The sequence below is a fragment of the Populus euphratica genome, unplaced genomic scaffold, assembly GCF_000495115.2.
Source record: "Populus euphratica unplaced genomic scaffold, PopEup_1.0 scaffold3225.1, whole genome shotgun sequence".
NCBI lineage: Eukaryota > Viridiplantae > Streptophyta > Magnoliopsida > Malpighiales > Salicaceae > Populus > Populus euphratica.
In genome coordinates, this window is record NW_011503056.1 from 1 (window position 1) to 13,635 (window position 13,635).

Consider the following 13,635-nt stretch of genomic DNA (forward strand, 5'->3'; position numbering starts at 1 on the left):
CTCACGAAACTTGCATAGTAAAGGTAAAATAGCATATTCAACTTCCAAAGACAGACTGAAGGAGCCAATTTGGCCAGGAGACACAACCCAGCAGCCAAAGAGTTTGAGGATAGGGGTTCCACAGAGAACTGGTTTTCATGAGTTTATATCAAAGTGGAATGGAATCCTGAAAGTGGTAAACCTATTGTTTCAGGTTTCACCCGAGATGTTTTCGTCTCCGTGATTGAAGCATTACCATTCCCCCTTCCGTATGAGTTCATTGCCTTCGTCAACAAAAATAAGGATAGTGCTGGGACTTACAATGAACTTCTTGACCAAATCAAACTAAAGGTTGGTGTTATGCTACTTCAGTTTTTTCCTGTATGCAAAAATGATGCTACTTCAGTTTTTTCCTGCATGCAAAAATGAAATTCTGGAGAAAGATAAACTTGTCTTCATTAATTGTCTTGCAGAATTTTGATGCTGTGGTGGGAGATATAACAATAACTGCCGATCGCTCAACATATGTTGATTTTACGTTGCCTTTTTCGGAATCAGGCATCACAATGGTAGTTTTGACAAAACGTTATGAGAGGGAAAACATGTGGATTTTCTTGAAGCCACTAAGCCCGGAGCTTTGGTTAACAACTGGAATAGCATTCATCTTCACTGGCTTAGTGGTGTGGGTGCTCGAACACCGTGAAAACAAAGTGTTCAGGGGAAAACCAGCTCAATAACTTGGGACAACGTTGTGGTTCTCCTTTTCAACCCTCTTCTTTGCACATAGTAATTTCTCTTTTAACTTGATTAGACTAATTTTTCCATTTCTTAATTTTCTGACAACTGCAAGTAAGTTCATGTTACTATAGAGCAAAACTTATGTTTTCAGGGGAGAAGGTGGTGAATAACTGGACAAGATTTGTATTGATCATATGGATTTTTGTGGTGCTAATCATATCACAGAGTTACACTGCTAGCTTAGCCTCAATTTTGACTGTAAAGCGGTTGCAGCCTACATTTGTTGATGTCAAAGAGATTAGAAAGAATGGTTACTTTGTAGGGCACCAGAAGAATTCTTTTGTGAAAGACTTCCTCGTAAAACAATTGAACTTCAGTGACACCGTGTTGAGGGAATATAGCACTCCAGAAGAGTATCATGATGCATTGTCTAATGGAATCTACAATGATGGTGTAGCTGCTATCTTTGCTGAAATTCCCTACATCAAACGCTTTCTAGCAAAGTATTGCTCCAAATTCCAAATGGTAGGACCAACCTACAAAACCGATGGATTTGGCTTTGTGAGTCTCACTCTCCCTGTCTGTCTCTCACAGGCAATCCCTCAGCATATTTTCAAGGCATATTTGTTTGGCAGTCGTTAGCTAGCTCCTTAAGCATAGAGCTGAACTGCTCAATTCTTGCAAGTGACCATTAAATCTTACCAGATGTCATTATAATCAATGGGATTTTGTTTTGATGCCAGGCATTTCCCCTTGGATCCCCATTGGTCCCTTACATTTCAAGGGCAATCTTGAAAGTCACACAAGATAAAGATAAAATGGAAGAAATTGAACGAAGGAACTTTGGTGGCGAAGCCACGTGCTTAGATCAAGCTGCCATGCTAACCTCTGGTGGTCTTGGTTTATCCAGCTTCGGAGGCCTCTTCATCATCACAGGAGTTGCTTCCATGTCTGCACTTCTGATATATGTCACGAAGTTCCTTTACATTCATTGGCCTGCTTCGAACACCATGGATCGAGAAAGATCCTTTTACTCGAGAGTTCTTGAATTGGCAAAACATTTTGACAAGGCAGATCCATCAGCTCATCATCTTAATAGAGCTGAGTCAAGAGTTCACCCTGTACCAAGTGCTGAAATAGTTGGAGCTTCACCTCATATCGATGATGCACGTGGCCATTCAAGGACTTCCAGTGAAGGATCTGGAGACATCATTGGAGATCAAGCGCATGACAATCATACCCCAAGGAGCAGTGCTGCAAACCCCGAACCCCCACACACACCGTAGGCACTGCATCCTTTGTTTTTAGGGAAGTCATAATACTAATTTCCACTGACAGTAGTGGGCTTCAGCTGGTGCTAATAGTTACATTCACTGGCTACAGATTGGAGAGATGTTCATGGTGATGTTATTTAATTAGGAACAAAAATTCTATGTAGCTAATGAAGCACCAAGATCCTCTTTTTTTAGTTATTATTGTTAAATAATATTTATGTAATTTTATTTATTAAGGGTAGAATAGTATTTTTAGTTTAACCTATATATACTTTATATGTATTTAGGTTAAGGTTAAACATTCATAATACACAGATTATTCAGAATTGTAGCCTCCTTTTTGTGTTTGATCTTAATTATTTTAATATGGTATCAGAGTTGATTTTATGAAACAAAGCTTAATCCTGAACACAGCTTTGCGGATCCAACTTGGTATTTGCATTCAGTTTCTGCAAATTTTTTAGAGTGAGATATTGTCTTCCGCTTCTACAAAATTGGGTATTTCGTTAGTTTCTGCAATTATTTTGGTATTTCATCTTTCATTTAACTTTTGCAATTTGGTATTTGCATTCAGTTTCTGTAAATTTGTTTTGTGTTTTAGAGTAATCATATAATTCTGAGAAGATATTTGTTTAGTTTCTGTAATCTCTGTTTAGTTTCTGCAATTTGGTATTTGGTTTTCCGCTGCTTTTGCATTCTAGTTTTCTGTGATTGTTGATTATGGCTACTGAAAAAGATGATTCGCTTCAATTTGTGAGTGTGAGGTTGGATGGGAAGAACTATTCGTATTGGAGCTATGTAATGAGAAATTTTTTTAAGGGTGAGAAGATGTGAGGATATGTCAATGGAATTTATGTGGTACCTAAGAATACTGAAGAAGGAGATACTGCTTCGATAGATGCATGGGAAGCAAACAATGCAAAAATCATTACTTGGATCAACAATTCTGTTGAGCATTTTATAGGTACACAGTTGGCGAAGTATAAGACAGCAAAGGAGGTTTGGAATCATCTACAACGGTTATTCACGCAATTAAATTTTGCAAAACAATATCAGTTAGAGAATGACATAAGAGCTCTTAACCAGAAGATTATGAGCATTCAAGAGTTCTATTCTGCCATGACAGATCTTTGGGATCAATTGGCTCTTACAGAATCGGCAGAATTAAAAGCATATGGTGCTTATATTGAATGTAGAGAGCAGCAACGATTAGTACAATTTTTAACAGCACTTCGTAGTGATTTCGAAGGACTTAGAGGTTCAATTCTGCATCGTTCTCCACTACTTTCTGTTGACTATGTTGTCAGTGAGTTATTGGCTGAAGAAATACGTCTTCAGTCTTATTCTGAAAAGGGTGTTATTTTTGCTTCAAATCCTTTTGTATTAGCAGTACCTTCTAAGTCATTCTCCAATCATCAGAGCAAGCCTTACACAAGGGTTGGCTTTGATGAGTGTAGTTTCTGTTAGCAGAAAGGTCATTGGAAGGCTCAGTGTTCTAAGTTGAGACAGCAGAATCAAGCTTGGAAGTCTGGCAGTCAGTCACAATCTAATGCTCACCACCTCAGGGTTATAAACCACCACACCACAATACTACAGCGGTAGCTTCCCCAGGCTCTATTACTGATCCTAATACTTTGGTTGAGCAATTCCAAAAGTTTCTCTCCTTGCAGCCACAAGTAATGTCCGCTTCTTCTTCCATAGGTCAGTTGCCTCATAGTTCCTCAGGTATGTCACACTCTGAATGGGTCTTGGATTCTAGTGTTTCCCATCATATGTCTCCAGATTCCTCATCTTTTTATATATTTTGGATGAGTTAAAAGTGTTAGTTGTCGCTGCTACTAATACTGTTGATTTGTCTTCCTTTCATTTGAGTCTTTCATCTTTTAGTTTTTATTTATGGCATTCCCTTCTAGATCATGTTTCATCTTCTCGTTTGAGATTTTTAGCATCCACAGGAGCTTTAGGAAATTTGAAAACTTGTGACATTTCTGATTGTAGTGGATGTAAACTGGCAAAATTTTTCGCCTTACCTTTTAATCAAAGTATTTCTATTTCATCTTCACCATTTGATTTGATTCATTCTGATGTATGGGGACCTTCTCCTGTTGCCACAAAAGGAGGGTCTCGATATTATGTCTCTTTTATTGATGATCATACTCGTTATTGTTGGGTTTATTTAATGAAACATCATTTTGAATTCTTTGAGATATATGCATCTTTTCGAGCTCTTATCAAAACTCAATATTCTATTGTGATCAAATGCTTTAGGTGTGATTTGGGTGGGGAATACACCTCTAATAAATTTTGTCAATTGTTTGCCTTAGATGAAACCATCCACCAAACTTCATGTATAGATACTCCTGAGCAAAATGGTGTTGCTGAAAGAAAACATAGGTACATTGTTGAAACTGCACGTTCTCTCTTGTTGTCTGCTTTTGTTCCTAGTGAGTTTTGGGGAGAAGTTGTTCTTACTGTTGTAAGTTTGATTAATACAATTTCATCTTCTCATAGTTCGGGTCTATCTCCTTTTGAAAAGTTATATGGGTATGTCCCTGATTATTCCTCATTTAGAGTATTTAGTTGTACTTGTTGCATTTTTTATCCTCATGTAGAATGCAGTAAGTTATCCCCTCAATTTGCTATTTGTGTTTTTCTAGGTTATGGTGAAGGTAAAAAGGGGTATCGTTGTTTTGATCCAATAACTCAGAAACTTTATATGTCTCGTCATGTTGTCTTCCTTGAGCATATACCTTTCTTTTCTATTTCATCCATTGCCCATAGCCTGACTAAATCTGATCTTATTCGTATAGATCCTTTTTCTGAGGATTCTGGTAATGATACCTCTCCCCATGTTCGATCAATTTGTACTCATAACTCTACAGGTACTGGTACTTTACTCTCTAGCACACCTGAAGCTCCATTCTCATCTACAGCCCCTCAAGCTTCATCTGAGATTATAGATCCACCTCCATGTCAGTCCATCCGCATTCGTAAGTCTACAAAACTACCAGATTTTGCTTATTCTTGTTATTCTTCATCATTTACTTTCTTTTTAGCTTCTATTCATTGTCTATTTGAGCCCTCTTCCTATAAAGAGGCAATTCTTGATCCACTTTGGTTGCAAACTATGGATGAGGAACTTTCTGCTTTGCATAAGACAGATACTTGGGATCTAGCTCCTCTACCTCCTAGTAAGAGTGTTGTTGGTTATCATTGCGTGTATAAAATTAAAACTAATTTTGATGGGTCTATTGAGCGATACAAAGCAAGGCTGGTTGCAAAAGGATATTCTCAACAATATGGTATGGACTATGAGGAGACATATACCCCGGTTGCAAAAATGATTACTATTCGTACTCTTATTGTCGTAGCTTCGATTCCTCAGTGGCATATTTCTCAGCTTGATGTTAAAAATGTCTTCTTAAATGGAGATCTTCAAAAAGAAGTTTATATGGCTCCCCCTCCTGGTATTTCACATGACTCTGGATATGTTTGTAAGCTTAATAAAGCATTATATGGTCTCAAACAAGCACCCCGTGCTTGGTTTGAGAAATTCTTTATTGTGATCTTATCTCTTGGCTTTGTTTCTAGCAGTCATGATTCCTACTACTATTCACTGGGCAGATGTTCTTTGTATTTTACGATATCTTCGGGGTATAGTTTTTCAGAGTTTTTTACTTTCATCCATCTCTTCCTTGGAGTTGCGTGCATACTCTAATGTTAATCATGGTAGTGATACCACAAATCGCAAATCTGTTACCGGGTTCTGTATCTTTTTAAGTGATTCTCTTATTTCTTGGAAGAACAAGAAACAATCTATTATTTCTCAATCATCCACCGAAGCAGAATATCATGCAATGACATCTACTACGAAAAAGATTGTTTTGTTACGTTGATTACGTACTTATATGGGAGTTTTCTTTTCTCATCCTACTCCTATGTATTGTGACAACCAGAGTTCTATTCAGATTGCTCACAACTCTGTTTTTCATGAGCGAACTAAGCATATTAAGATCGATTGTCATCTTACTCATCATCATCTTAAACATTGCACCATTGCTTTGCCTTTTATTCATTCTTCCTTGCAGATTGCAGATTTCTTTACCAAGGCGCATTCCACCTCTCATTTTTGTTTTCTGGTTGGCAAACTCTCGATGCTTGTAGCTGCCGCATCGTGAGTTTAAGAGGAGATATTAAATAATATTTATGTAATCTTATTTATTAAAGATAGAATAACATTTTCAGTTTAACCTATATATACTTTATATGTATTTAGGTTAAAGTTAAGCACTCATAATACACAGATTATTCAGAATTGTAGCCTCCCTTTTATGTTCAATCTTAATTATTATTTTAACAACTATCACCAAAATTCTCTAACCATGACTAATGGCATATTGTAATCTTCTAACCATTCATCTGATCCCAACTTTGCTATTGAATTAGCTATAACTCATTTGAAGTTCTTTGCCGATGCTATTTAACTTCAAGAGGTGTTACTAATTTGGTATATTGATGGTTTAAGTACTCAATGGCAGGTTTCATCAAGTTTTCTTTACAAAAGCATCCCACATTCCATTTCAATTTTCGGCTTGGACAATGATTTGTGCTGTGTTTTTTCATTATCTATGTTAGCAAGGCTGCTTTTTTCTGTGCTGGTTTTCCTGATGCCAAGGCTGGCTCTATCGTAATTCTTCAAAACTGAGTTAATTTCCTTGATACTTATGGTTTTTCTGCATTTGCATTAGTTGACATTGCTGGGGATAAGGATATGTATTGCCCGATTGAATTAGTTTTCATTGTCGATAGTGGCATTAGACAGAGAAGAAAAATCCAACATTACGAGAAGGGATAGATCCAAGATCAAATTATAATTCCCTCAACAAAAACATTCATGGTTACAATTCCAAACTTAAATTTCAAGATTTTGCTGATGACCGATAAAAAAGATAATAACCCTTCAGAAATAACTGGGAGAGATGGTTGAGTGGACTGAAGCGTGATCGTTTTTTTTATATATCGAAAAGGATGATTCCAGTGTTCTCTTCAATTACGAAGACTGCCTGGCCATGAAATCTTTCAATCTTTTATTTTAGCATGTTCATCAACAAGGATGAATCTGAAATAGTTAGCCTCCTTGAACGAAACCAAAAAAATCCTGCCGCTATGGCAAGTGTGATTTCTTTTTATCCCCACCTTGGATCGCTCTATTTCATAGGTATATAAATGCAACTTGTGTGTTGACGAAGACATCATTTTACGCATCTGCTATTTCTTCTTCTCCTGATTTAGAACATTTTTGCTGGCAGTCGTCCTTATTGTTGTTGGATGTTTAGAAGAATAATATTTATGATTAAAGAGGATGAAGGCGTCGTTGCCAAGCAGTCTGCTACTTGGAAGAACAAATTCTCGTATTCTCCTTAGCTTTGAAAAGTCTGCTATTTGGAAGAACAAATTCTCGTACTCTCCTTAGCTTTGATCTTAAAAAACCAATGTGAGTCAACTCGAGGTGGTATAATAGACATACAATTTGAACATTAAACCATAAATCATAAGCTTTAAACCCTTAAATCCTAAGGGATGAATTACTCTTATTCAATTTGAACATTAAACCATAAATCATAAGTTTTCAAAGCTAAGGAGAGTACGAGAATTTGTTCTTCCAAGTAGCAGACTGCTTGGCAGCGACGCCTTCATCCTCTTTAATCATAAATATTATTCTTCTAAACATCCAACAACAATAAGGACGACTGCCAGCAAAAATGTTCTAAATCAGGAGAAGAAGAAATAGCAGATGCGTAAAATGATGTCTTCGTCAACACACAAGTTGCATTTATATACCTATGAAATAGAGCGATCCAAGGTGGGGATAAAAAGAAATCACACTTGCCATAGCGGCAGGATTTTTTTGGTTTCGTTCAAGGAGGCTAGAAAAGAATATCATAAGAATATGTTTATCATGCAAAGTTTTCATCTTATGTTTTGAAATTTTTTGCATTTTCAAATGCATCATTTCTCAGCTCCTCTAATTCATCCAATTGAAGCTTTCTATTTTTGCCAACCTCATTTTCATTGTCATTGAATTGCCGAATGGCCCAATATGCACGGTGCTCAATCTCAATAGGGAGATGACAAGGCTTTCTGATTAGTACTTAAAAGTGCATTTTTATCATGGTTTTATATCATCATTTTGCACTTGAAGTATCAATAACTCCTTAACTAAAGCATGTTTTATAATAATATATCTAATAATATAAGATACCTATAATTTATGGTAAATGTCTATTTTTAATGCAGGCCTATCACATAAATGAAAGGATTGATTGATGACTTGAAGAACTTAAATTGCAAGGATAAAGAGATGGTCAAACTTAGAGAAGAGATGTCGGTGCAATCCAAACCGGAACACTGTTCGGTAATTGGGTCATATCTGGAGCTATATATCTCAGATTTAGGTCCAAGTTATATGGATGGAAAGGTAAGACATAGGCCTAGAACTTTCATATATCAAATGGAGCCCAAGATCTTAAAAGGCCATTATCAAGTCCAAATTATAGCAACAACAAAGAAGCCCGAATCTGTCTTCCAGCCCGAGCACTGTTCGGTATTTTGGCCATATCTGGAGTTCTAGAAGTCCAAATGAGCTGAAGTTTTTACACAAGAAAGCTTTTTTGACACAAGAAAGCGGAGACAATTTCCTACAACTTTCATGTTTACAACTAGCTCCAATTTTGAAGTTATCAATGATGTTTTGGGCAGACAAGAGAAGATAAGGATTGTCACCAAGTCAAAAGTTGGCCACCCACTTATCAATTAGTCATCAAATCAATAGTTCTCAATTTTGGCCTATAAAAGGAGGCATTTTCCATGCATTTAGGCATCTTGGTTTCCAGATCAAGATCATGCTCTTCCTTTCTCTCTTTGTATTTTTTATGCTTTGTTTTCATTAATATTAAGTTTATGCCTTTCATTTCCTTTCCTTTACTTAGTTAACTTTTATGTTCTTATTTTGTTTATCTATTTTGCTTTCTTTCATTATGTCTAGCTAAGTTAATTATGTCAAGGTGAAAAGGTTATTTTTATTTCTTTCATTATGTCTAGCTAAGTTAATTATGTCAAGGTGAAAAGGTTACACTAATGGTGTAAGAATAAGTATAATGTAAACTTAATATGGACTTTAATGTTTGATACTAACATGTTTTATATTTGTTATCTTGTTCACTCTTTAATACTTTGCTTGTTAAATGACTAATCTTGATTTATGTTGTATAACACTTGGTACAACAAATGCTTGGCACTTTCATAGCCCATAATGTATGGTATAACCGACACCTGAGCTATGAAAGGAACTTGATTTATTGTTAACATAAGTTATAATCATGAATGCTTGACGAGATTTACAAGTATTAGCATTAATTGAATAAGATGACTAATGTAATCATGTTAACAATATATAATCTGATTGGAACCTCCTTTGTGTGTGGTTTCCAATTCAATAATAAGAGTTTATACTATACTTGTTTGATATACCATTAGTAGAACCTCTAACCTTGACATTTGTTATTATCATTGTTTAATCTTTACATTAATATTCCATTTCGAAGTTCTCATCATCTTCTTCTTCTCCTTCTCTTTCTTTTTTATTACTACTACTACTACTACTATTACTACTACTACTACTACTAGTATTATTATTATTACTATTATTATTATTGCTACTATTATTATTGTTGTTGTTGTTGTTACTGTTGTTGTTATTTATAGTTGTTGTTTATAATTTGTACAATTAACCTCCCTGTGGTTCGACCCCGGTCTTGCCGGGTTATTTATTACTTCGACACTCCTGCACTTGGGAGAAGACATCAATCTTCAATGAGCTGACAAATCTTCTAAAAAAAAGAAAATTAGCAAAATTAGCAAACCAAGACATTGATCTAAAAGAAAGTAAGGATTTATTAGGAAATTAATTATCAATTGGTGGGATGTCAAATGTCGAATCTATTGTTAATTTTGACATATGATTCATATCAACATTTTCAGTGCCTTTATTGTTCTTAGTTTTTTCCTGAGAATTAATCATTTGCAATTCTTTAGATTCATCAAACTCAATTTTACTCAAGGTAGATTCAAATTGATCATAAACTAATTCTTCAATATGATTTACTTCTTATAAATCATTATCATCTCTAGGTTGCTTGCAAATGTTGAAAATATTCATCTCCAATGCCATGTTTTTAAATAATAGCTTCATCAATCCATTCCTACAATTAATCAGTGTATTAGAAGTTGCGAGAAACGGACATCCTAAAATAACACGAAATGAATTACATGCTTTAACAGGTTGTGTATCCAAGACAATAAAATCCACATGATAAATTCATTTATCAACTTGTATTAACACATCTTCAACTATTCCTCTACGCACTTTTACACATCTATCAGCAAATAAGAGAGTTGCAGAAGTTGATTTTAGCTCACCTAAATTAAGACTTTGAAAAACTGAATACGGAAGTAAATTCACACTAGCTCAAAGATCAACTAAGACTCTTTTAATTTTATGCTCCATAATAAAATAAAAAATTATAGGAAAACCAGGGTCTTCATATTTCAAAGCATTATTGTTCTGAAGAATAGCACTTGCATGTTTAGCTAAAAAAGCTTTCTTTTTCACATTCAATTTTCTCTTGACATTGCACAGATCTTTCAAAAATGTAGCATAAGAAGGAACCTGTTTAATAGCATCCAGCAAAGATATATTGATCCTTACTTATTTAATAGCCTCCCCCATATACTAAATGAATCTTTCTTTTAGCTAGCACATGTCCAAGATAATTTGTTGATTCTAAAAACTCATTTTCTTTCCTATAACTAGATCCACCAAAAACATTAACATTTCTTATGTGAGGACTTGAGGAACTTGTCATTTCTATACACTTCTATATTTGTTAAATGTATTGTTAAATATGGAAGTAAATTCACACTAGCTCACACAGTCTTTCTCTACTTATTTATTTATTTATTTTTGAAAAAGTATGTGTATGTATAGATAGCTATGATTGTGGCTTATATCTTCCTTGGTTTTACGTTCAAAAACAGTTTAAACACCCTTTATGGGTCGGGGATAAGCTTGCTATCCAGTTTTCTTAAAAACTGGCAAACAAGGTTTTTTTTTATTTAGATTCCTAAGACTATACCAAGCATGTTTTTTATGAAAATAAGTTCATAAGCCATGAATTGCACGATGCATATATCTACTATGATGAGACTTAAGGGTCAATAAAAGATTATCTAAAGACTCTGTATTTTGAAATAAATTCCACTTTTTGACAATTTTTACAGGTTTTGTAGAATGCATGTGAATCCTTGAACATGATGGGCTAGTAAATTTCACTTTGTAAGATTTTTACAGTTATTTTCTTTAATGAGAAATGACTCTCACATGCCTTAGGTGATAAAATTTAATGACATTACTTAGCTCATTGTTAGGAATGTAACTTTCAAATATTTGATCAGGACAATATTTAAATAAATAAAGGTTTTGTAGAATGCATATGAATCCTTGAACATGATGGGCTAGTAAATTCCATTTTGTAAGATTTTTGCAGTTGTTTTCTTTAATGAGACATGACTCTCACATGCCTTAGGTGATAAAATTTAATGACACTACTTAGCTCATTGTTAAGAATGTAACTTTCAAATATTTGATCAGGAAAATATTTAAATAAATAAAGGTTTTGTAGAATGCATGTGAATCCTTGAACATGATGGGCTAATAAATTCTACTTTGTAAGATTTTTGCAGTTGTTTTCTTTAATGAGAAATGACTCTCACATGCCTTAGGTGATAAAATTTAATGACACTATTTAGCTCATTATTAAGAATGTAACTTTCAAATATTTGATCAAGACAATACTTAAATAAATAAAGGTCATCCCAATAAAACTTTTGCATGATGCTCAAAAACGTTTTTTTGTTTTGGTTATCCAAAAGAGCTGGCAAAAATCCAAAAGCAAGAAAATTGATATCTTTAGCAAACCAAGACATTGAACTAAGAGAAAGTAAAACTTTAACAAAAAAGTAATCATCAATTGGTATGATGTCGAATGTTGAATCTATTGTCAATTTTAACAAATGATCCGCGATAACATTTTCGGTGCCTTTTTCATCCTTGATTTCTTCCTGTTTGAAAGTTTCAAAGATTTCACAATCATGATTAACTTCCTTTTGTTTGGTCATGGCATGACAAAATAAAAGTGTTGACGGGGAATCAGTCTTTTCTTTGCAATTTTTATATTCAACCCTTTCCTTATCCGTAGGGATTAACTAATCATCTTTTTTACAAGGTTCAAGAGTGGATTTTTTAATAACCTTACCACTGCAAAGAGTAGTGACTGATTTGACTTGATCCATACGTTGGCTTCCAAAACTACTTGCATTTGCATTGTATTACCTCTTAGGATTTTATTGTGGTTGAGATGGAAATTTACTTTTCTCTTAAAAATTGAGACCAAATGTTAATTTTGCAAAGTATACTTAAAATTTATCATGCTTTAAGCAAGTTGAGTGTTGATTGTCTCTTACTTTTTAATAAATACATCCAAAGTTTCTTAAAAAAAAAATTAAAAGGCGGAGCATAAGGAGGTGCATATTCATGAGAATTTTAGAAATTATGGTGTGCTTGAAATGGTGGTTGTGAAGTTTGTGCATCACTCTTCCAATTAAATTTGAGTGATTTTTTCAACTAAGGTTGTATGTTTGCGAGTATGGGTTATGATTGGGCCTTTGAAAACTTTTTAAATTATAGATTTTTTCATGGATACATTCTTTAAAAGAAGGTAAAGTTGAAAAGTTATTAATTGAGTGTTTGATTAGTACTTAAAAGTGCATTTTTATCAAGGTGTTATATCATCATTTTGCACTTGAAGTATCAATAACTCCTTAATTAAAGCATGTTTTATAATAATATATCTAATAATATAAGATACTTTTAATTTATAGCAAATGTGCATTTTAAATACAGGCTTGGCACATAAATGAAAGGATTGATTGATGAATTTAAGAACTGAAATTGAACGGATAAAGAGATGGCCAAACTTAGAAACGAGATGTTAATGCAATCCAAACCAGAATATTGTTTGGTAATTGGGTCATATTTGGACTGTAGATATTGGATTTAGGTCTTCTTTATATGTATGGAAAGGTGAGACATAGCCCTACAACTTTCATATGAAGCTCAAGATTTAAAAAGGTCATTTTCAAGTCTAGATTATAGCAATAACAAAAATGTTTGAATCTGTCCTACAGCCTGCACATTATTCAGTGTTTAGCCTATATCTAGAGTTCTAAAAGTCTATATGACCTTCATATTTTTTCTTAAAAAGCTGAGATAATTTCCTATAACTTTCATGTTTTCAAGTGGTTCTAATTTTGAAGATATCAATAACGTTTTGGTCAGACAAAAGAAGATAATGATTGTCACCAAGTCAAGAGTTGGTCACCCACTCATCAATTAGTCATCAAATCAATAGTTTCTAATTTCGGCCTATAAAATGAGGAATTTTCCATGCATTTAGTCATCTTAGTTTCCAAATCAAAACCACACTCCTACTATCTCTCTTTGTATTTTTTGTAATGTTTATATTTT

General features: G+C 34.2%; 1 protein-coding gene across 2 annotated transcripts; it reads left to right on the forward strand.

Moving 5' to 3' along the window:
- Positions 1–749: 749 nt before the first annotated feature.
- Positions 750–2,172, forward strand: LOC105119621 (glutamate receptor 2.8-like). 2 transcript variants are annotated; one of them, XM_011017784.1, is made up of 3 exons: positions 750–765; positions 849–1,278; positions 1,461–2,172. In XM_011017784.1, the coding sequence occupies exons 2-3, from the start codon at positions 859–861 to the stop codon at positions 2,001–2,003; spliced, it is 963 nt and encodes a 320-aa protein (XP_011016086.1). In that variant the 5' UTR covers positions 750–765; positions 849–858; the 3' UTR covers positions 2,004–2,172. The 2 variants fall into 2 exon arrangements, with proteins under 2 accessions (XP_011016086.1, XP_011016087.1); XM_011017785.1 differs by lacking the exon at positions 750–765 and having other exon boundaries at positions 825–1,278.
- Positions 2,173–13,635: the final 11,463 nt, after the last annotated feature.

Coding starts and splice junctions, on each gene's coding strand:
- LOC105119621 (XM_011017784.1), top strand. CDS start 859: ATGTTTTCAGGGGAGAAGGTGGTGAATAACTGGACAAGATTTGTATTG. Junction 1,279..1,460: donor AAACCGATGGATTTGGCTTT/GTGAGTCTCACT, acceptor TTTTGATGCCAG/GCATTTCCCCTTGGATCCCC.